The following is a 24195-nucleotide window of genomic DNA, read 5'->3' as shown; positions in this document are numbered from 1 at the left end:
TGAAGTATTTAATTTTTAAATGAAGTAAAAAAACAACACATGTGTAGGAGACACATATAGCTAAAAGTAGGATGCGTTATTCTCTTGGCTGGTTCATAGCTGTGACTGCAGTGTGGCTAAGTGGTTGTGACTGTTCTCTTAAAGTATAAATATTTTACTTTCTCCTTCTTGGTCCTGTGGGTATTTTAACCTGTCATGATCTGACAGCTGCCTTTATTTTGAGATTAAATAACACACAGGTGGATTCAATGTGATAAAACCAAACCTTTCAGGTGGTTGTAAATAATTTGAAGTGATTAATATTCCTAAGTATTGGTTAGGAATAACCAATATTTATTGGGGTCATTTTACACGAAAGACTTTGCAGTAACAACAAAAACATTGAACCTGATGTGATATGTTACCACCTTTTACTGTTTTATTTGAAATTAAGTTTTTTTGTTTGTGTTTAGCGTCTGAAGCGATGCGAGGCTCCACTCCTCTGGATGTTGCGGCATCTTCAGTGATGGACAACAACGGTCTGGCTTTGGCTCTGGAGGAACCTGACCTGGAAAAGGTTTGGCAAACCTGGAAAATCTCTGTCTAAATAATTAAACGTGCCAGGTTAGCCTCACTTTATCAGTCTGTTATAAGATTTGGAGTAATAAGTGAAAAGGACACGCATTTCAATAAATTGCAACATTTCAATAAATTGCAACAAATTTTAACGAATGGAGTTTTATTAAAGTGATGTTGATTAGTGAAATCATTCATTTCTTTAACTTACTGATGAAAAATAAAGATCTCACAGCACAGAATCCCATTGAAAACCTCCAGGTTATTCCACCAAATATTGATTTCTAAACTCTTCCTGAGTTAAAACATTAACATTGTTGTTTCTAAATGAATCTGAACTTGTTTTCAGAGCTCTGAAACCACTGCATTTTTCATATTCTGCAAATAAATACAAAATTTTTGCTTGTAATTTCAAAGACATGTCAGTAGTTCAATGTTCATTTTCCTCAAACATAAACTTATAAAAAGTAAAATAAGAGTTGTAGGCTATACTAATTTGTACTTATGTATTTTTTAAAAAACCTTTTGAGGCTGCATAGTTTGAATTTTACATAATAAATGGATAAAAAGTATTTGGTTTCTGTATGCATCTTAATACCCTGAAGCTCTCCGAAAACATCCCAGATCTCAGTGACCCAAACCAACCTGCTATTTTTGTTTTATTTTTTATCCTTCTGCTGACTGTTTTTAATTTGCATAATGCAAACAATGTGATTTTTGATAGCATAATTCAGTTTGCTCTAGTCATGTTTTGCCTAAAAATACATAAATATACGTAAAATGCTCTAGTTGATGAAATGAATCAGCACAAAAAATTATTGGTTCAGGACAAATGCTTCTATTTTGGATGTGATTTTGGGATTAGAAACACACAAGTCCATATTTTCACACATTTTAGTTGTTGTAAAATGGCAGAACTTTGCCTAACCGTCCTGGAATCTTACCCGGATGTTTGTGTGTGTGCAGGTGGTGACGTACCTGGCAGGATGCGGCCTGCAGAGCTGTGCCATACTGGTGGCCAAGGGTTACCCGGACCTGGGCTGGAACCCCATAGAGGGAGAGCGTTACCTCTCGTTCCTGAGATTTGTCGTCTTCTGCAATGGTATATCAGTCTACGTTCATCTCAAACATTCCCTCAGATATGATCTTTCAGTGAATTAAATAGTGTAGCTCTGACAATCAGGGATTGAATTGTGTAGCTTAGAAAAGCCATGGTTGTGTTTAAAAAGGTATAATTTAGAATAGATTATGTAGGTAAATGTGAACTGTGCACACAGATCCATAGAAAAATGCATTATGCTGATAGAAATGAGAACAGGATATGCTGTGACTAAAAGAAATCTGCCACGAAAGGCTGCCAAGCTGCTGCTGAGTAGCCAGGACTATGAAGTAAAAATGTTGGTCAGCTTTTTCAACACTTCCAGTAATAACTGTGCTCCGGCTGACTCCGTCCATTCCTTTTGTGCGTGATATGAATCGTTAATGTGCGCGGAAGATTAATGTGGAGCTCCTTCTGGCTGCAGGTGAGAGCGTGGAGGAAAATGCTAACGTGGTGGTGAAGCTGCTGATCCGACGTCCCGAGTGCTTCGGCCCCGCCCTGAGAGGCGAGGGGGGACAGGGTCTGCTGGCTGCGATGAAGGAGGCCATCAAGATCTCCGAGGATCCCGCTCTGGACCTGCCCAAGAGCCCGGCTGGAGCCACAGCAGGGTAGAAATATCTCCAGTTTCACTGGCTCCTTCAAGCTTGAACACCAGATTTGGTCAAAATCCTATTTAAAAGGGAACCAGCTCTGCAAAATTCATGTTTTTATATTTCCATTTGGGTCTCAATTGCTTCTAAAAACAAGCCAAGCTCGTTAAAGAAATACCCAGCCATTGTTTTGGCAAATAAGTTCATGTTTTTTAGTATTTGAAAAATGAGCCTCACAGGCTTTGTGTTACCTAGCAACCCCGGCTGAGTTCCAGCACGTTACCTAGCAACCCCGGCTGAGTTCCAGCCCGTTACCTAGCAACCCCAGCTGAGTTCCAGCACGTTTGGTCGGCTGGTTTTATCACTGTATACGCTGTACAATGGCTGCTGGAAAAGACAAATGTTTTGTTGTTTTAATATCCAGAAACCTCTTGCTGCTTTCTTGTTGGTTGTGCAGGAGGCTCTACTTCTGCTTTTCAAAGATTGACGATTGTGTAAATTGCACATCTGTTTGCATCCATTTTTTTCTGCGAATGTAAACGTTGGCATTTTAAATTTAGATTTATAATGCTACCATTACGCTGAAACAGCTCAGTTTAACTAAGCAGCCTAAAATCTCACTATCTAAGAATGATTCTGGGCAAAAATAAAGTCATGAATGCATTTGTGTTGCACATAGACATATCCTGTTCAAGAAAGCATAATATGTCACCTTTAAAGTTAGAAATTCCTGAGTGAAGCTTTGAAGGTCAACTTAAAGCAAAAGATAAATAAATAAATAAATCAGATAGCTTTCATTTTGCTCAAAAGAGAGATGCTGCTCTCATTCCACCCTTGATCAATTACATCGACCTCATTAGATTGTTGAAAAAACCCCAAAGGAAATCAGAGGCTCAGATGTTCTTCATTGAGTTTTTCAAAGGAATCAAGGCTGGATCTGTTTTGAAGGGCAAGTTTTTGTTTTTAATTACGAGTTTATTGTGTTACTAAAGATCCAAAGCAGCTTGATTGTCCTCCATCCACAGGAAAAGGTCTTAACTTTCATTTTAAAACTAAATTATGTATAACACAACTGTATGACATAGAAATATTTATCTACCAAAAACCTTTTTTATTTTTTACTGTTGTCTAAAGGGTTGCATAGATGTTTTATATGATGGATGAACATAAAGTAGTTTCTGTAAACATGGTTTACAAAAGTCTTAAAAAGAAACTGAAATGTGCGGCATGCTTGTAAATTCAAACCTCTTTACATTTGCAGTAAATTGCAAAGACGTCACATATTTAGGAAAGACAAAGTGACACTGTGGATAACTTTCCAAAGAAGTTTAAAACAAAATTAAGCTTCAGACGTCTCACAGAGAACTGCTGAATCGTCTACAGTCCAAACTCCAGGCTTGAATTTCACTGTTGGTCTGTGTCAAAACGTAGAAAATATTTAAAAAATCCAATTGCACTGAGCTTTTTTACCCACAATGGAGAAAGATTTTAGTGTAACATGTGAAAAGACTGGCAGAAATAGATGGTGCTATAAAATATCTAATACTGGAGGAAATATTTTCAAAGTTTTCTTTTTCATTTCCCTTTTACAAACAGATTTTTTTGTCCTTTTGCATTTTCTCACAATAATGAGTTTATGTTCAGACTTTCACTGAACACTGGAAGTCTTTCTTTGTAATTCAAAATGCCCGGCTTCCCCTCAGGCCATGATTACATTCAGCATTAAAAGCTCCGGTGAAGCCGGACAGTTTGGAATTATAATCAGTGAAACATACAATGCAGTGGGCAGGAAGGAGCTCAAAACGCAGTTATACACCAAGAACACCGCAAAGAGAAGCTGTGATGGAGGCCAGCAGGTTGATCCCAGGTTCCTGTTTTTCTGCTGCAGGTCTGGTGAAGAGGAAGGGGAAGTTATCCACATGGGCAACGCCATCATGTCCTTCTACTCCGCCCTCATCGACCTGCTGGGACGCTGCGCTCCAGAGATGCATGTGAGGGAAATTGTTGATTAAATTAATAGTTAATAGCTAGCTGGCAAATAATTAATTATAAATCAATTAATAGGATTCCGGCACATTTTTCACAAAAGTTACAAGTCAATTTACTGGAGATATTTCCATTCATGACTGACTTTGAAAACAAAAAATCTGCAATAAGAGAAGGAAAGCTGTATAGTCTGGAGTTCAGATAGATTTTTCTTTGTATTTCTTAATTAAATTTGGCTTTCTTGCACTTTGCATGATCCAGTCTTCAGTGTGCATCTTTTCTTTGCAGCTTATCAATGCAGGGAAAGGAGAGGCATTACGTATCAGAGCCATCCTGCGCTCTCTAGTTCCCACATCAGACCTGGTGGGCATCATCAGCATTCCCCTCAAGATGCCCGTGGTTAATAAAGGTCAGCACATTTTAGTGGCTGGAGTCATTTCTGGCTTTCGGCTGTAGCAGGAAATGGTGTTTAGTTTTTATTTAAGGCAGAAGCTTTAAAGTTATAATAGTTTTTTAGGTCTCATATTCCATCTTGCTGCTTTTCTATGCACAGATCACATCTCAGAAAATGGAATATTCCAATGGAAACTAAAATGATTTGATAAATTTTAATCTAAGAATCTCAAAGAGTCTTTACATTCATCAACTTTTTTGGCTTTTTTAGCCCTTGTGACTAAAGAAACAACTGTTTTTCTTTTTCTGTAACAATCTGAATACATAATTTTGCCTGAATTATTATGTACAAATTTGGCAGCAGCAATAAATTCTGAAATATCTGCACTGCTACTTTTTTATTTTCCCCATTTTTATTGTGACATGTGCATCATTTGGGATTGTTTCAAACTATTAACCTTTTATTTTCAGTTAATTTTGTCCTCTTACCATTGTCATAAAGTCTTTTGTAGCTTTCTAAAATACACTGTGAAATTTAAAACATTAGATGGAGTGCTTAATCTGAGTTGTTTAATCTGGCCTGCAGACGGATCCGTGACAGAACCTGACATGTCGGCCTGCTTCTGCCCGGACCACAAGGCCCCCATGGTGCTTTTCCTGGACAGAGTTTACGGCATTGAGGACCAGAGTTTCCTGCTGCAGATGCTGGAAGTTGGGTTCCTGCCGGACCTCAAAGCCTCGGCGTCTCTGGACACAGTGAGTCCAAAAGAACTTTTGCCTAATTAACAACTAACCTAAAATAACTACACCTTCAAGTCACTTGAAGGGAAGAAAAAGCTTCTGAAAAGCTTTGTTACTGTAGCATCATGATTTCAAGATGTCACGAGGCACCACTTTTATCTAATCATATGCAGGTGTGAGCACCATGGGAGTTTTTGTCTGAAAATGTCCACTGTTTCAGATTTATTTGTGTCTCATTTGTTTTGTTTTTTGTTTAAATCATAAGTCAAAAGGTGCTGCAATCTGCTAACAAACAAGTAACTAATTCAGCTGCGTCGCCACAATAAATTAATTTGTATTAAAAATATCTGGAAATACTTTCCGTAATTTTTGACCTTTTCACTTTAAAGCTTCAGTTTTATTCAGAAAACTTCTGCTTTCCTTTCTGAAATGAGGCACCAGGTAAAAAAACATTTCTTTAGTTCATCTCTGTGTGAAAACTGGACCGCATGTTGGTTCTCTGTCCCACAGGAAGTACTGAGCACCACGGAGACGGCGCTGGCCATGAATCGCTACATCGGTTCAGCACTCCTTCCTCTGCTGACCCGCTGTGCCGCTCTGTTCGGCAACACGGAGCACTACGCGCATCTGGTCGACTCCACGCTGGAGACCATCTATCGGCTGTCCAAAGGTCGCTCGCTCACTAAAGCCCAGCGGGATGCCATCGAGGAGTGTCTGCTGGCCATCTGCAAGTACGCGCTCACTTGGTTTGGCACAAAACGGAGAGAGAAATAGATGTACAGGACTTTTATCTGAAGACCCATGTGTACGGTGGTGTATTAGGGCCATTGTACATTAAAAAAGGGAGCAAATTTATGCCAAAAACCCAAAAAAATTTCTAGAAAAAATGAGGAAAATCTAACTTTGAAAAGTCAAAGATTTGCAAGAAAAAACTCAGAATTCTTTAAGTCAATTGCAGAATTTATTTTAATTTTTTTATTTAGAAAAAAACAAAGATTTCTGAGTTTGATAAATTGAAAATTTGCCAGAGAAAATTTTGAGATTAACATCAGAAACTTTCTAGAAATAAAAGCATGGACATATTTGAGTCTCAAAATTGGAAAGAATTCAGCTTTTGTTACACATTTTCCCAAACAATGTGTAAGTTTTTGGGGAAATTGTTTTTTGAAAAATTTCCCAAATATTAAAAATGTTTGACTTAATAAACTCAGAAATGTAGAAGCGTTTTCTCTCTAAATAATACATTTTTGATGGGAAATTTTAATTTAAATTGCTAAAAAAATCTCCTTTTTTATTTAAAAAGCCTTAAAATGCTGTTGTACCTGTGAGCATTTCATAGAACAGCAATCAACCATAACTGCAGGAATCGTATATTAATTGCAAAAGGACTAAGGAAGTCTCACTGTAGTTACTTGACTTCGTCTTGTTGTTTTTGTCATTATTGCTGTCATCACAACCTGCTTTGAGATTTATTTTATTTTTCATGTGCAACTCTGATTATCTGCAGGCATCTTCGTCCATCTATGATGCAGCAGCTGCTCAGGCGCCTCGTCTTCGACGTTCCTCTGCTCACTGAATACTGCAAGATGCCTCTCCGGGTGAGGAAGCTCATCTGTTTTCTTCCTGCCGACATCGAACATTTTACACCTGATTTCCTTCACCCTCCTCCAGAATACCCAGCACTCATGCTTCTCTAGTTTCCTTGTTTATCTTTACAAATTTGAGTTCAAACACAAGTTAATTTGTTTTCGTTATAGTATGTCACTAAATTAAGTTTTGCATTTTGCATCGTTCTGCAGCTGCTGACCAACCACTATGAGCAGAACTGGAAGTATTACTGCCTGCCGTCTGGGATGGGCAGCTTCGGCATGGCCTCTGAGGAAGAACTGCTTCTCACAAAGAAACTCTTCTGGGGAATTTTTGACTCTCTTTCTCAGAAGGTAGGTTTTATTATTATCTTGAAATGTATAAATTTATTTTTCTGCTGCTTCTTCTAAAAAGTGGGAGCAACTCAATATTTTATAAAACTAAAATGCTCCCAGTAATTAGGCTCTCGCCAGCTTTTTGTGATTTCTTTCTGCTCTGTTTTATGGTAATTTTCCGTCTCGACGCTCGAGCTTTGCTTCCCTGAGAGAAGGTTTTGTACTGAATACATAATGAAGTGCTGTGAGCTGTGCAGCTGAAGCAAAGCCCAGATTGATCATTTATCAGTCTGTGACAGGGTCTGTTTCAGCGCACAGCTTTCACTGGAACTCCAAACTATTCAGTGTTTTTTTTAGTTTTGTGTCATAGATAGAAGGTTGAAAGTATCTTGAGGATGAACGCCAAGTTGTGAATAAAGTGGAAGAAAAGATTGAATGGTCAACATAAATATCTGAAAAGTGTGGCTTGCGTTTATGTTTAGTCCCTCTTACTATTTGACTTTCGATAAAATTTGGTTGCACTTGATTTTATTTTTTGACTGTCAGAGTAAAGGGGGCTAAGAAAATTTGCACTTTCAAAAAACATATTTTCACTTTCACTTACAGTTCTACTAATACTCTTAGCAAGTGTTAGAAGTGCAAACATCTTAGTACAATTGAAACAAAACAAAACAAACGTACAACTAACTTTTTGGCAAGTTGAAAATTCCTTAATATTGAGGGAAAAGTAATAACTTATAGTATGTGGAAAATATCTTGTCCCTCTGGAATTATTGACTAAAAAAAACTATTTGCTAAAAAGTTGCTTGTTAGTTAGTTATATCTTATTTCATGTGTCATAAGATATTTGCAGTAGAAACCAGACCAAAACTACTTGGTGGGATTTTGTATTTCTGCTGTTCAGATTAGATTTTGCATTGAGATTTATGTCTGAAATGTAACAACATCCACAAATCAATCAAAAAGGCAGAAACCGACTTCCTAAGCCTTTCGTTCGTGTTGTAGAAATACGACTCTGAACTGTTTAAAATGGCCAAGTCGTGCCTGTGCGCCATCGCTGGAGCTTTGCCTCCAGACTTTGTGGATACCAGCTTAGGAGCGACGGTGGAGAAACAGGAGGCGGTGGATGCACAGGGAAACTTTGAGCCCAAACCCATCAACACTGCCAAGTATGTGATTTTACTTGTGTTTGTGCACAATATTATGCAAGAGTTTTACAACACATGCAAAGCAGCTGACTTTGGGTTAATGACAGATGTTTAAGAAATCATTCCTCTTTTCCAGCATCTCCCTTCCTGAAAAACTTGACTACATTGCTAATAAGTATGCAGAGCATTCCCACGACAAGTGGGCTTCAGAGAAGGTCAGAATCTCCTCTTTCTGTACCACATGTCCACATTTTATCCATGCAGTGTGTGTATTTTTCAGAAGCGCAGTAATGACTCTGACAACCTGCATCTTTAGATGTCGGCAGGCTGGAAACACGGAGACAGTTTGGACGAGCAGGCCAAAGTCCATCCACTGCTGAAGCCGTATAAATCTTTAAGTGAGAAGGTATGGAGGGTTGCACTATCTGCAAACACAAAGAATCTCCCTTATTTGTTGGTATTTACTCTGCTGTTTTAATTCCAAAGTCAGAACAATTCAAATATGACTGAAACAAACTCAAGTTCTGTTGATGAGATTACTGATATTTTTCCTGCTCTGCAGCACTTTAGAGCAACTTGTTTGTTTCACAAAGCTGATAATATCTTCACCAAAATTGCAGGAAAGAGGTAATTATGTGTTAATGTTCTCAATGAATAAAAATAAACTACATGTTCATTTATGTTATGATGTTCTGTCCCACAAAGTTTCAACTAATAGTTGCCCTGATTGAAGGTTTCTCCCTGAAAACTTGCTAAATTCGGTGGTTAGGACGCTCGGCAGTCAGTCATTCATCCAGCGGCTCGCCGTGTTTTTGAGTAAAAAAATGTTCAAAGTTGACAGAAAACTTGAAGATATCACTTGATAATTATGTGTTACTGAATGACTGGAGGATTAAGACCTGAACACCAACTGTAAAGTCTTAAAAAATGCAAACACTTAAAGTAAAGCCTGGTGGCCCGCCAGACTTATAATACACCAGTGGAATAATTCATACAAGTTAACTGACCCAAACATGCTTCAGCACGTTGCACAGATCTGAAATGAGTAAATTTTAGTGGAGTAAATTGACACAAAGCTTAGAAATTACTTCAGTCCCCTTAAGATGATAATTGTTGCACTTCTATTTGTGTTTTATTTTGCTAGAGAGTTACTGAGAATTGTAATTATGCAAACAAAAACTCACTGTCAAAGCAACCAAAAGAAATCAAAATCCTGCAAAAACAGCCTGTATTAAATCAGAATTTGATCTGATCTTCATTTTGTCATCCTTGATGAACTATTAATAATCTAACACAAATGTTATTGTGTGTTTATAACCAGAAAATATGATCAACCACAGAGTATATTGCATCAGTAACATTCATTTTACAACTGAATGTGTTGCTTGAAATGTTTTCACTCCAAATGATTTATACACTGATAGCTCTCAGCAAATTAAAATAAATCTGAAATACTTGCACAGTCGAGTCTTTCTGACTTGAATCTGCTGTCAAATAGATAAAAATTGGAAAAACTTATATTTTTAGTTTTCAGTGAACATGTATGTGAAACTTGACTTAATATTTAAACACTAAGTGTGATAAATATTTAAACACTAAGAGTGATTAAATATTATGTTATCTGTCAAATCAATGCAGTTTGTATCTGTTTTCTGCCAAATTATAACAATCAGTCCCTCCAGTTTCTTGAGTTATCATAGAAATTCATGCAAAATCAACAAATCCCTGCACTTTTTTGGGCTAAAACATAATTGGGATTTTATTGCAGATTTTTCTCAAATATTGTCAAAAACGTTCTTACTTGTACTAAGCAGCTGCCTCAGCCTTAAATGATGTCAAATTACAGTCAGCGATCTATATTACAGTCACATTATAGTCCATACAGTAGTAAAAAGTCACATTTACGTCATAAATAAGCTCAAATTAAAATCACAAATACTTTAATTTTTACTGCCAAAAATTACAAAAAGAATCAGAAAATCCTGGAGGGTCTGAAAAGATGTTCAATAATATTTCATTTTGAGAATTTATTGATATTTTAACAGTTTGTGAACAGGTTTTATTGGTACATTTTGGCACAGCCGGCCCTTTAAGAGCTTTCATGGTCTGGATTTGGCCCAAACCAAAATGAGTTTGACACCCCTGATGTAGAGTCCTACAGAGGACAATGAGTTCAGTGGTTTGTGTGTAATTGGTAGGAGAGGGAGACCTACCGCTGGCCTGTGAAAGAGTCCCTGAAGAGCATGCTGGCGATGAACTGGAACATTGAGAGGACCAAGGAGGGAGAGGCCATGTTCCAGCAGCGAGAGAGTGAAAAACAGAGAAAGCTTTCAGAATCTCAGGTAACTCCTTCAGAGTCTGACACGATCAAATTGTCGTCTTTTTTTGTTGTTGTTTTGATTCCCCACATCTACTCCTCGCGATCCAGCGTTCAACATCTTCCTCTGTGTTTAATTTGTGCAGTCTAACGGATTCAGTCCTGCTCCGATGGACCTGCACAATGTCACTCTGTCCCGAGAGTTACAGGTAGGGCTCAACTCGTGTTAGTTTGGGGGGAAAGACTCTCCACTGTTCAAGTTTATTCTGTTCTTTCCACAGAGTATGGTGGAAGTGGTTGCAGAAAATTACCACAACATCTGGGCTAAGAAGAAGAAATCAGAACTTCTGAGTAAAGGTGTCAAAATTAAAAAGCTTTGCAAAAACATATGCAATTAAAAAAAAAACTGAATTAATTGTCTTTGACCGAACAGGAGGAGGGTTGGCTCACCCGCTGCTTGTTCCCTATGATACCTTGACTGCTAAAGAGAAGTACAGAGACAAAGAAAAGGCCCAAGAGCTCTTCAAATTCCTGCAGATAAGTGGCTATGCTATCACAAGGTGAGCCTCTTTTAAGTAGACTATTTAGTTTTCGTTTTAGAATTGCTAAATTTACAACTCAAATTCATTTGGAGTGACAAAAACAAGCAAGATTCGGAGTTTGTTTAATTTTCTTGTGTGTGGATTTTGTGGAATATTGAAGTAATGAATAAACGCTAATTGGTTGAATTCGATCTCTTTGCGTCTCGTCTTTCGGTCTCAGAGGTCTGAAGGACATGGAGCAGGACTCGTCATCCATGGAAAAACGTTTTGCCTACAAGTTCCTAAAGAGGCTGTTGAAGAATATCGATTCTGCTCAGGAGTTTATCGCCCATCTTGGTGAGTCTGCAGCACTGCCACTAATATTATCAATAGCTAAGATGTTAAAACTAAAATACTGACTCAACCGTTTACAGAGGCCATGGCTACCAGTGGGAAAACTGACAAGTCCCCCCATGACCAGGAGATCAAGTTCTTTGCAAAGGTTGGGATGAGGATTTGGAATTACTCCACTTGTACTTTTTTTTTTTTTGGAAAGTTTTTATTTTTACTGAGGTTTTCTTTTTATTCTCCGCAGGTTTTACTTCCACTCATTGATCAGACATTTAAGAACCACTGCCTTTACTTCCTGTCCACACCCAGCAAGAACCTGAGCAGCTGTGGCTGCGCCGCCAACAAGGAGAAGGAGATGGTCACTAGGTATCACAACAAATCACAACCTGTTTAAGTTACTTTCTCCTTTAAACTCGGGGAGTTGAGTTGCCTGGCAGTTTTATATATTCCCAAAACCTTTCTTTAAAGGGGATCTATTATAGAAAATTTACTTTTTGAATGTTTTTATTCTTCCATTTGGGTCGCAACTTATTCTGAAAACAGCAAAGATGGGTTTTTTTGGCGATAAGTTGATGCCTTTTTTTGGTGTCTGGAAAATGAGCCATTTCAAAAACCTCAGAAATGTTGAGTCACAACCGTTACCTAGCAACTACAGCCGAGCTCCAGCATGTTTGGTCAGCTGGTTTTACAGCTGTATCCGCTGTACAGTGACAAGATTTTTGTTTTATTTTATTTTATTTTTTACTTACAATCTGCTTACTGCTTTGTTGTTTTGTTGTGCAGGAGGCTCCACTTCTATTTTTCAAAGTTATATGGCAGTATAATTGCGCATCTGTTTACAGCCATTTTGTAAATTTTGAGTTGAGGAGGCATGATCAGTAGCAGTTTATTTACATTTAAGAGCTAAAAAGAGGCAGAACAGAGCAGACTGAAACCTAATTTTCTAAGAATGGTTTCGTTTAGGTCAGACGATCTGATAGACCGTAATAGGTCACCTTTAATTTCTTTCACTTTCTTTCCTGTCAGCTTTTCTTCAGTTCTGCCTTTATTTCCTCTCCTTTTCCAGCCTGTTCTGTAAGATGGCAGCTCTTGTTAGACACAGGATTTCTCTCTTTGGTAAGGTCGCCGCTGTCTCTGTCCGGAGTTTGAATTTGTTCCAACAGACAATAAAAAATGTCTTTCTGTTACAGGAAGTGATTCTGCGATCATGGTGAGCTGTCTTCACATCTTGTCCCACTCACTGGACACAAGGTACACAAACCTCCACGCCGTCTCCACTAGCAGAGCTCTGGGAATGTGTCGCCATGTGACTTACGGTTATCAAAACGTCCAACTTTCCCTCAGAACAGTGATGAAATCCGGCGCAGAGCTGGTCAAAGTCGGGCTCAAGGCCTTCTTTGAGAACGCGGCGGAGGATTTGGAGAAGCTGGTGGAGATGCTGAAGCTGGGGAAGTTCATGCAGTCGCGCGCGCAGATGAAGAGCGTCACTCAGAGCATCAACTATGTGACGGTGGCCCTGCTGCCCATCCTCACTGCCCTGTTTGAACACATCAGAACGCACGAGTTTGACGTGGACTTGCTCGGTAAGACCAGCAGCTCTGCAAAAACACTAGATCTTAGCAAGTAGTTTTAGCCTAATTTCTAGTATCTTGGTGCACCTCTGTTCTCCTGGCAGTTTATTCAACTTTGAAATTGTCTAGTAATGGAACTTTTTCATCATTATTAAGGAATTATTTACTTAAAACAAGCTTCTACATCTTGCTAAAAAGTTACTTGTTAGTTTTATTTTAAGTTTGGTAAGATATTTGCAGTAGAAACTGGGCAAAAAACATTTAAAATTTTGTGTTTTTGCAGTGCGCGAAATTTTCAAGAGCCCAAGTAAAGCCCAAGAAAATGTTAAACAATTCAGCCATTTTTATTTTTGGCATAATCATGTTTAACTGTGTTAAACTACAGGTTTAGTTTGGATAAAAGAGAGTGGAGCCAAGTGAAACTCATCCATTTCCTTCCAGGATTCTCATCCTGTTTTAATCATTAATGTTTTATTATCCGGGTTTATTTGTTAGTGGATGATGTGCAGCTGTCCTGCTACCGAATCCTGATGTGTTTCTACAGCCTGGGAACCGGAAAGAATGTCTTTGTGGAGAGGTGAGAGGTCAATATCTTTAATGGCACTGATTTATGTTCTTCTTCATGTGCTGACCTGAAAGATGTTGCTTTGGCTAATTTTTATTTTATTTGCAAGAACTATAGCTATTTTTTCAGTAAGCCAGTGAATTAATGCAAACAAGGAGCTCAAATTCAACAGAAATAAAATATATATATTTTTTTAATTAAGTCATAAATATTTAAGTTTTGTGAAGCTTAAAACAAAAGTGTATCAGGACACAATCTGTTTTGGTGCATTTACGAGTCTAAATCAGTTTTTGTTTTAAGTTTTTATGTATTTTGAAAATCAGGGGGAAAGTTTGAACTGAAAACTAGAGAGAAGATGTGAGATTTTGATGACTGACGAAATGATTGCTCCTTTAATTAATACCATTATGTATTCAAAGTCATCTGTGGTCGAACAAGTTTGGGGAAAAGAGAAACGAATCAGATGTGTCGTGTGTTTTTATTTTTGTTTGGAGGACAAAAACGTGTTTAGCCACAAATGTCCAGATCTTTTTCCAACTTCTTGAGTTAAAATATCTTTTTTCTAAACTAAAATACTTTTACTATCAATAATATTTTGCTCTGTGCTTGGAATTTGCTTAGAAAATATTTACTTTTGCAATTTAGCTTTTGTTTGCTGTTACTTCACACATAGAAATCTGTAAACCAAACATTTCTCTTATCAGTTTATCTTATTTCCTAACATGTGATCAATTGTATGAGTTTATTTGCTGTTTTTCAGACATCTTCCAGCGATTGGAGAGAGTCTGGCGACCTTGGTGGGAGCGATGCCGGTGGCGTTCCTGGAGCCTCATCTTAACGCTCACAACCCACTTTCGGTTTTCAACACCAAGACGCCCCGAGAGCGAGCCAGTGAGTTTCCAGCCGAGCCTCGTCTCGTCTTTGACGTCCGTCGACCTGGCTGAGGCTGCGGCGCTTGTGTTCGCTCACAGTGACGGATGTTTCTGCGTTACAGTCCTGAGCATGCCCGACACGGTGGAGGAGATGTGTCCGGAAATGCCTCGCCTCGACAAGCTGCTCAAGGACGTCAACGACGTGTCGGAGTCCGGCGCTCGCTACAGTGACATGCCACAGGTTCACTTGTCATCTAAACAGATGCTGCTGCTGAGAAATTATGAAAAATTAGGACTAATTAGGACTCTTTATTTATTTGTCTCTTTTGATTCCACTGGAACATATGGAAGGAGATTGGGCAACTAAAAAGTAAAAATATTTACTCAGAAATTTGACTTTAATCTTCTGAAATCAAATGTCAAAATTTTGAGAAAAAAGTCAGTTTTCTGAAACTGAGTTCAGAATTTTGAGATTGAATTCAAAATTCCAAGGAAAAGTCAGAATTCTGAGCTCAAAAAATTTTAATTCTGAGATCAAATTCAAAATTCCAAGAAAAAAATGTCAGAATGCCGAGATAAATTTAAAAATCCTATGAAAAAAGTCAAAATTCTGAGATTAATTTCAAAATTCCAAGAAGAAATGTCAGAATTCTGAGATTGAAATATGCGAATTCTGAAATTAATGTCAGAATTCTGAGATAAAATCCAAAATTCTGAGATTAATTTCAAAATTCTAAGGCCAAAGTCAGAATTTTGCGATTAATGTTATAATTCTCAGATATAAGTCAGAACAGACCTGAATTGGTGCCAAAATATTCGGGATTTCCTTACTCATTTGCCAAATTTGCAAGAGTTGTATTTCATATTCATCCCTTTAACCTGGTAATTTCTGAACGTTATTCTTTTCCTGTCAATTTGACCTGACCTTTGTGTCAAAGTGTGACCTCCAGCCGTTTCCTGTAGGTCATTGAGGTCGTCCTCCCCATGCTGTGCAACTACTTGTCCTACTGGTGGGAGAAAGGCCCGGAGAACTCGCCGCCGGACACCGACTGCTGCACCATGGTGACGTCTGAACACCTGAGCATCATTCTGGGAAACATCCTGAAGATCCTCAACAACAACCTGGGCATCGATGACGCTCCCTGGATGAAGAGGATTGCAGGTGAATCACTAAGATTTCACCTTTTAGCTGGACTTAAAGTGCCAATTAACTCCAGTCAAGTTGTGTCTTTTCTATAAATCTGACAACATGTAACGAGAGGCATCGGAAAAATGGCACAAATTGTCAGCCTATAAGTAATTAAATGCCTAAATATCTTTAGTTAGATACATTTGCTTTTTAAAGCTTATATTTGGGGAGAAAAGTCTCTTCTACAAATTGTTTCTGCTTCCTGTTATGTTTCTGTCTCTCCCAATTATAACTCACCACTCTGGTCTCCAGTTTACTCGCAGCCAATCATCTGCAAAGCCGGAGCTGATTTGTTGAGAAGCCACTTCCTTCCCACTCTGGAAAAACTAAAGAAAAAAACAGTGAAGGTAAGAAGCATAAATGCACTGCAAACTGTTTTTTACTTCCTTGGTAAACCAGTAACATCCTTGAAATGTATTTTTTGCTAAGTTTAGTAATCACTTCTGCAAAGTTGAAGTTGTGTGAAGTATACCTGATTTTTTTCATTTCATATCCAATTTCTGATTTTAATTTTTAATTTATTTGTTCTCACTTTCTTTGTCTTAAAGTTAACAAAAAAAATAATTAATAAGAAAAAAAAAAAGCTTCTAAATGATCTGAAGTTACTGCTTTTGTTAAAAATTTCTTAATTTTTTACTTAATTAAGAATTTAATTAAAGAAATTAATTACTTAATTTCCCTTTGGGATTAATAAAGTATTTTTGAATTTGAATACTTTCTTTGAAATAGACAGTTTTTTTTCAATATGAAATATTTTCTGTAGAACTTACACAAAAATATAACTCGATAAGCTAGTAAACATTCCTCATTTTAATATTTCATTACTTTTCCGTGCCCCAGGTCTCAAAAAATACATCCTTATTATTCATTTTTTCATTCATTTATTTTATTTTGGTAAACTGTCCACATCACCAGAAACAACAAAGAAATAACAATAAACAATAAATAACGTTTCCTTCTTGTAATTTTATGACTATGTTCTGGTTTGGTGCCGGAATTCAAAGTCCAAATCAGTAGAAGCAGTGAAACACGTCTCTCAAACAAGATGGCACCTCTGTGCGTGATGACATCACTCTGAACTATGGAAACCCAAACACTGGGTTCATTGTTGAGGAAAAAGTCCCTGATTTTCCAAATATTAAATCTTCAAACTAGATTGATTGGTAAAATCAATTTTTCTCAAACAACGCTTGTTTAAGTTCAGTAACTTTAGTGTCTTGAAACCAAATGGTCTTACAATCAGAGGACTAATGTCTGAGTCAGAGAAACTCATCCATGCGTTTATCTTTAGTCCCATTGATTCCTGCAACAGCGTCTTCACAGGTCTGCCTGAAAAATCAGCTGCAGCTGATCCAGAACGCTGCTGCAGGAGTTCTGACTAAAACCAGGGAGCTACAGCACATAACACCAGTCTTAAAGTCACTAAAATGGCTCCCTGTAGCTCAGAGAATAGACTTTTAAAATACGGTTGCTAGTTTATAAATCATTGAACGGTTTAGCAACAAAACATTCAAGATCTGTTGCTGCAGGAGAAGCTGCATTCAGCTTCTATGCACCACAAATCTGGAACAAACTTCCAGAAAACTGCAAAACAGCTGAAACACTGACATCCTTTGAATCTCAACTAAAATCCCATCTGTTTAGAGTTGGATTTGAAACATAATCAATTATGAATTTAACAATGGCACTTGAATTAATGTAATATTTTAATTGTTGACTCCATGTTGCGTGACTATGCAAAGCACTTTGAAATGCCTTGCTGCTGAAATGTGCTATACAATTAAAATTTGCTTTGATTTTGATTTGCGATGCATTAAAGTGCAATCAGGAATAAGCAGATTTCTGTGATTGCAGGTTGTGTCTGAGGAGGAGCTGCTGAAAGCCGACAGTAAAGGAGACAACCAGGAAGCAGAGCTGCTCATCCTGGACGAGTTCTCTGTGCTCTGCAGGGACCTCTACGCTTTCTACCCCATGCTCATCCGCTACGTCGACAACAACAGGTACAGACTTCACCTCTTAATGCTTTTGGATGCGCAATTTTGTTGAGAAGTGGCATAATTCATTTTATATGTGGTTCCAAGTTTTATTTCTGTATTAGTTTTTAAGAGCGGCATATGTTTACTCAAGTAAATAAGAAGATAAGTGCAAATCTGGGTATCTCGGAACCAAACTGATAAAAGTAATGAAAAAAATAAAATCTAAATATATAAAACTGTGAAGCTTTAATAAAACTGCAGGTGTGTCTGTTGAATTTTTGGTTGAAACTTGTTTGTTTCACATTCAGTGGGTAGAAAATCCAGAAATTTTACTCAAGATTAGCGATACTTCACAAAATTAGTCAAGTAAAAGTAAAAAAGTAGTCGTATTGGAAATTACTCAATTTAATAGTCATTCATCATCAGATGGACCAAAATATAAAGTTTAGTGGAAATTTTGGCTTTCAAAGGACCAAAATGATAAAAAGTAACAAAAGAATATCAAAATCAGGCAATTTTTTTTTCCAAATTAGTTGTTTTTCAAAATAAAACTTAAAAGAAACTTGTGTGTGAATTTTTAGTTAAAACATGTTTGTTTTTCACTCTGTGGGTACTTTTTAGATAAAATACTCCTAAAAAGTTACTCAATTATAAATACATTTATAATAAAATGGTCAATGTTACCATTTATTGCAATAATTATGAGATTAGTCACCATGACAGGCCTGTAGTTTTCATGGGTTGGTATAGTTAAAGTATCTCTGTGTCCCTTCCAGGTCCAGGTGGCTGAAGGAGCCAGATGCAGACTCCACTGAGCTCTTCAGGATGGTGGCTGAGATTTTCATCCTCTGGTGCAAATCCAACGTAGGTTTATCAGATCAGGGCGTCATATTAACGCCTCGTGTTCTGATCAGATGTTTGTTTTTCTCTTCTGATGTAGAACTTCAAGCGTGAGGAGCAAAACTTTGTGATTCAGAACGAGATCAACAATCTGGGCTTCCTAACCGGGGAGGGCAAGTCCAAGATGTCCAAGGTAATTTTCATCACTTCAGTGCAGAAGGTTCTTTAAACAGTAAAAAAAAAAGGAGAAAGAAATGTTTCTATTTACCAATTCTACTTGTAGAGTTTTAACTCTGTTTTCCGTCTGCAGTCTGGTGGGGACCAGGAGCGGAAACATAAACGCCGCCGCGGCGAATATTACTCCATTCAGACGTCTCTGATCGTAGCTGCGCTCAAGAAGCTGCTGCCTATCGGCTTGAACATGTGCACACCGGGAGACCAGGAGCTCATCTCTCTGGCAAAGATCCGCTACAGCCTGGTAAGAAACCAACCTTAAACTTTGAAATGCAAGTTCAGTTCCCACAGCTGTAGATTTTAGTAAGCAGTTACTTTCATTTATAAAGCGGCAATAATTGTACTATCCAAAACCAGCTACTCAGTTACATTTACGTTTTCGAAAAACAAAATACTTTTAGGAGTATTTTTACTTTTACTTGAGTAAAATGTCTGGATTTTCTACTCAGTGAATGAAGAACAAACCAAACACACACCTGAACTTTTTGTTAAAGTTTCTCAACTTTTTTTATTGAAAGAAAATAATTTTTTTTCTCATTTAATATTTTTTACATATAAAAATTATTGTCATTTTGGTCTTTGAAATTCCAACTTTTTCACTTAGCTTTATATTTTTGTCTGTCTGTGTTATTTTTAAATATTAAATGATCAATAATTTGATCAAATACAGGCCTGTAAAAACAGGCAAAACTTCTGTTTTGCCTGTTTTTACATTTGTCAATTTTTTGGTCCCAAAATTTTCACTTCACTTTATATTTTCATCCACATGATGATGCAATTTTTAAATATTATCAGTTATTTCACTAAATACTTTTTTATTCTTATTAGACTAATTTTTTACATGGCTCCTTTTTACTTTTACTGCATAACTTCCAAGTTTTTTCAAGTGAGTGTTGACTGTATTTAAGCTAAGAGTTGCATACAAAATAAAGACAAATTCCATTGGTTCGGCATTCCTCACTCAAAGACATTTAAGGTTCAGTTTCTAAAATAATAAATCAATTATTTCGATGTTTATTAACGGTGTTTTGAACAAACCGCCATTTCGCAGAAAGACACGGACGACGAGGTGAAGGAGCATTTGCGTCAGAACCTCCACCTGCAGGAAAAGGTGAAATCATCTTCAGCATTTCAAGCAGAGCAGAGCAGAAATCCCTTGAACACAATTTGCTTGATTATTGATTATTTTTGTAATTCTAGTCTGATGATCCAGCAGTTCACTGGCAGCTGAACCTTTATAAAGACCTAGTGGTGAGATCGGAGGAGCCGTCGGATTCGGACCACACGGTGGAGAGAATCCAGAGCATCTCTGCAGCTGTCTTCAATTTGGAGCAGGTAGAAATTATTTCAAATACATTCAAAATGAGGAATAGACACAAAGCTACACAGTAAAACACCTGTGTTAAATTTTACTTTTTATATGTCTAAACGTTTGTACAGAAAATTCTTTTGTCCCGCTATCATTTTAAAGATATTAAGAAATGTTTCCAGAGGTCATGAAAGGTCAACTATCCCTCCCACCTTCAAATCAGACAAAAATTATATCAATCAGCTCAACTACTTTTGTGCTGGTTTGTGCAGCAAAACATTTTGTTTGTGCTGCTTTGGTAGTGAAGATATTAATGAAATTTCAAAGGCAATTTTGATTTTGTAAAAGTGGGAGGGGTTGGTTGACCTTATGACCTTTAAGCTTTCATTAGTATCTTCAAAACCAAAGCAGCACAAACGGAAATGTTTGCTGTACACGTGGAGGGGGCTGGTTGACCTTTCATGACCTCTGGGGAAATTTCTTAATATCTTTAAAATGATATTAAGAAATATCAGGTCCTGGTGTCACATTAACATTCAATGGTGTTAAATACTTTTTCACTTTTTTCAACAAATTTTAATTAATTCAAATTAAATTATTTTAAAAACTGTTGCATGGATTTTGCTCATGGTGAAACTTTCCCACAGCATCATGATGCTGCTTAGTAAACTGAAGATCATTTATTGAACTCTATTTTTGAAAAAAAAGGGGTAAGTATAAATGCACACCACACTTTTCAGATTTTTTTCCTTCCACTTTTTTAAACTTATATAATTTACATTTAACTTAAAAAAGTTTTCACATAAAATCCCATTTTTTTTATAAATATGAATTATTTATTATTTTATTCCCATGTGAAACAGTTAAGCAAACTAAGTCAACAGAATCACAGATTTTTAATGTGTTTCATCTGATTTTAAACTGATTTTTCAGACAAACATTTCCGTTTTGTTGCATATTTTCCCCTCCCAGGTGGAACAGCCTCTGAGGAACAAGAAGTGCATCGTCCAAAAGCTGCTGTCCAAGCAGCGCAAGCGGGCCGTCGTCGCTTGTTTCCGCATGGCTCCACTCTACAATTTACCCAGGTGAGCGTTTAGCACGCATGTTTCAAACTGCCAATTTAAACATTCAAATACTGGCTTCAAAATAATTTTTCTCATCGTCCTAGACGTAGGGTCTGTCACAAGCCTTCGTCCCGTCCCTACTGACCTTCTCTCCTCTGTGTTGTTTTTTTTTTTTTATTTGTTTTTTTTTAACTCCGCCTCGCCCTTCCTCCTCTCAGATACAAAAATAATAATTACTTCCTGAATGGCTATCGGGAGGTTTGGCTGGAAAGGGCGTTCAAAGCCTCCAGCTTTGACCGCCTGTTCTCCCTGCTGACGGTAAAGTGACGTTGCAAAAGCTTCACACCTTCAAACCTTTCTTCTCATCCGCCAGGCTGTGGACCGACGGCTGCCCAGCAACCAGCTGCCGATTCTGATTGGTCGGCTAGAACGAGCCTGGAGAAATTGATATAACGGCAACCATTAAAAACGTTTTAGTCTATTAGCACTGCAAAAACACAAAGTCTTACAAAGTGTTTTTGGCCTGCTTTCTAGAGCACTTGAGACTACAACAAAACTATGTCAGAGCTGCTTATTTTAGGTCAATAATTGTATAATATTGATCAGAAAGTTCCACTGGCAGATAAGTCACATGTGTCAAACTTGAGGATTTTAGGCCAAATCCGCCCCACCGTGGCGTTTTATGTGGCCCTTTGGATTCGAGACTAAACACTAAATGAGCTTAAATATTGTTATCAATCAAATCAATGCAGTTTTTATCTGTTTACCGCCAAATTATATCAATCGGTCCCTCTAGTTTCTTTGGAATTATTGTGGAAATTCACACAAAATCAAAAAACTGAGCTAAAAACTGGGAGTTTATGTTTGTCAAAATCTTTCTTACTTGTACTAAACAGCTGCCTCAGCTTTAACTGATGTCAGATTATAGTGCATGATTTTTACAGCGAGTAATAAAAAGTCACATTTACTGTCATAAATAAGGGCAAATATTTCTAAAGAAGTACCACAAACACTTTGATTTTTATTGCAAAAAAGTCACAAACATAATCACAAAATCCTGGAGGGACTGAAAAGATATTTAATTTTAAGGATTCATTGATAGTTTGTGAATAGGTTTTAACAATACCTTCATTAATTCAATATTAAGGAATTATCAACTAAAACCTCTTAGTATAATTTTGTGTTTTTGCAGTGTTTGAAATGTTTTTCAGCTCTTAGTTGAAGAATTCAGTAAATCTAAAGTCATTTTTCCTCCTGCGTTGATTGAAAGATTGCAGAATCATCCTTTTAAGGAAAAAGTGTATTAATACCTAAACTTGACCAGTCAGAAGAGCCAGTGGATCCTACATTGACCAATCACAACCCTGCCTGAAATGCACCTCCTGTAACACTCTCCTCCTCCCTGACATCTCTTTCCTTTCTCCTCACAAAAAAAGGAGAGAATCCTCACCAGAATCCATCCTAATGCCACTCTACCTCCCTCCCACCTCCTCTTCATCCCTCCATCTCCCCTAAACCCTTCCCCAGGCATCGTGCTATCAACTTCTTCATGCCGGCCTATGAGAGACTTTGGATAGAGGCAGAGGAGTACTCCTTTGAGGAAAAGCTAGTTCAGGACCTGGCAGTAAGTACGGGGCTCGCCCCGCCCCTGCCCTGCGTTGGCACCCCTCTGCCGGTCCTGTTTGCAGAATGCTTCCTTAGATTGGCGCCCGTTGAGCCTTGGGAGCGAGTCCGGGCGGGGATGCCGCCCAAAGCGCCCGGCAGCCCGCGCGCCAGGCATGCTAAGTCCTTCAGACAGAGATCCGTCAGGAGTCAGAGGCTGCATGATGAACTCAGGAGGCGCAGGGCCAGAAAAGCAGGCTGTGGCGTTCTGACGGCAGCGGTAAGGAGGGTCCTCGCCCCGCAGCGGGAGGCTGCCGTAGCTGTTTGGCTGTCGGACGCGGATCCAACCCATCACTTGTGTTTTCGCTGTACTCTGTAAGAAGTGTGTGACGGTGGCGTTGCCGTGTCGTCAGTGGGCATGCTCGCCTCGGCTGGTTGGAGATCACGCGTCATATTTTATCTGTCAAACTGTTTTCTACCTAGTGTAAGTTTAGGTCTGGTTTTCAATCCGTCATGTTAGTTCGAGTTTATGAACGCTATCGTTTTGGACCAGGATCATTCTTCATGTTAGCAAAAAACACAAAATCTTACCAAGTATTTTTGGTCTGGTTTACAGTGCAAATGCCTTAGTACACTTGTAATAAGACAAAACTAACCTAAAAGTCTTATTAGTAAGATAAAGAAACTTGTTATGAGTAATTTCTTAATATTGATGAAAAAGTATGAGCCCCTTTGACAAATTATTTAACTAATAAAACATTTTCCCTTGCTATAAGTTAATTTATCTGCCAAAATAATTAATACTTTTTCATTAATTCTGAGGAATTAATTACTTAAAACAAGCCTCTTTATCTTACTTTTAAGTTAGATTTTTCTTATTTTTATCTGCAATAGAAACAAGACCAAAAATACTTGGTAAGATGTTGTGTTTTTGCAGTGTGCTTGCATCTGTTTGTTGCATCATGCATGGTTTTAAAAACGCAACACAGCTCAAATTTCCTCATTCTCTCCATGACTCACCTGGCGAACAAAGTCTGCATGCTGGCGAGACATAACCGACTCGTTCGTGTGTTTTAAAGGGTACCTGTTGTGCTAAATTCATACTTTTCGTACTTCCATTTTGAATCTAAAAACATCCCAAGCAATTAAACAAAACAAAAAAAGAAAACACCCAGTAAGTTGACGTTAGCTGGTTTCTGAAAAAATGTGGTGTTTCAACCGAGCTCTGCCCCCGTTACCTAGCAATCCCAGCAGCGCTCCAGGATGTCTGGTTTTACCACTGTACAATGGCTGCTGGAAAAGACGAGCGTTTTATTGTTGTTACCATCCAGAAACCACATGGTGAATTTG

At 37.8% G+C, this 24195-nt stretch overlaps 1 protein-coding gene across 4 annotated transcripts in view; it reads left to right on the top strand.

Annotated features, from left to right (window-relative positions):
• The window catches only part of ryr3 (ryanodine receptor 3), a 110737-nt gene that overhangs the window by 68322 nt on the left and 18220 nt on the right, over positions 1-24195 (top strand). For all 4 annotated transcript variants that reach the window (XM_055054435.1, XM_055054433.1, XM_055054434.1 and 1 more), the window contains 35 exons: positions 453-556; positions 1522-1657; positions 2079-2262; positions 4133-4235; positions 4519-4639; positions 5210-5379; positions 5875-6095; positions 6872-6962; positions 7164-7304; positions 8292-8455; positions 8571-8649; positions 8751-8840; positions 10633-10776; positions 10898-10960; positions 11033-11108; positions 11185-11311; positions 11514-11629; positions 11707-11774; positions 11868-11989; positions 12690-12739; positions 12814-12874; positions 12968-13206; positions 13690-13771; positions 14520-14650; positions 14754-14872; positions 15595-15793; positions 16073-16167; positions 17675-17820; positions 18573-18660; positions 18737-18829; positions 18947-19114; positions 19922-19981; positions 20071-20205; positions 21152-21264; positions 22771-22867. In XM_055054435.1, coding sequence (XP_054910410.1) covers positions 453-556; positions 1522-1657; positions 2079-2262; positions 4133-4235; positions 4519-4639; positions 5210-5379; positions 5875-6095; positions 6872-6962; positions 7164-7304; positions 8292-8455; positions 8571-8649; positions 8751-8840; positions 10633-10776; positions 10898-10960; positions 11033-11108; positions 11185-11311; positions 11514-11629; positions 11707-11774; positions 11868-11989; positions 12690-12739; positions 12814-12874; positions 12968-13206; positions 13690-13771; positions 14520-14650; positions 14754-14872; positions 15595-15793; positions 16073-16167; positions 17675-17820; positions 18573-18660; positions 18737-18829; positions 18947-19114; positions 19922-19981; positions 20071-20205; positions 21152-21264; positions 22771-22867 — 4196 coding nt within the window. The remainder of the gene's footprint in view (positions 1-452; positions 557-1521; positions 1658-2078; positions 2263-4132; positions 4236-4518; positions 4640-5209; positions 5380-5874; positions 6096-6871; positions 6963-7163; positions 7305-8291; positions 8456-8570; positions 8650-8750; positions 8841-10632; positions 10777-10897; positions 10961-11032; positions 11109-11184; positions 11312-11513; positions 11630-11706; positions 11775-11867; positions 11990-12689; positions 12740-12813; positions 12875-12967; positions 13207-13689; positions 13772-14519; positions 14651-14753; positions 14873-15594; positions 15794-16072; positions 16168-17674; positions 17821-18572; positions 18661-18736; positions 18830-18946; positions 19115-19921; positions 19982-20070; positions 20206-21151; positions 21265-22770; positions 22868-24195) is intronic.

This window comes from Poeciliopsis prolifica, unplaced genomic scaffold (assembly GCF_027474105.1).
Source record: "Poeciliopsis prolifica strain line A6 unplaced genomic scaffold, Auburn_PproV2 SCAFFOLD039, whole genome shotgun sequence".
Classification (NCBI taxonomy): Eukaryota; Metazoa; Chordata; class Actinopteri; order Cyprinodontiformes; family Poeciliidae; genus Poeciliopsis; species Poeciliopsis prolifica.
This window is presented reverse-complemented; position numbering and strand designations above follow the sequence as displayed.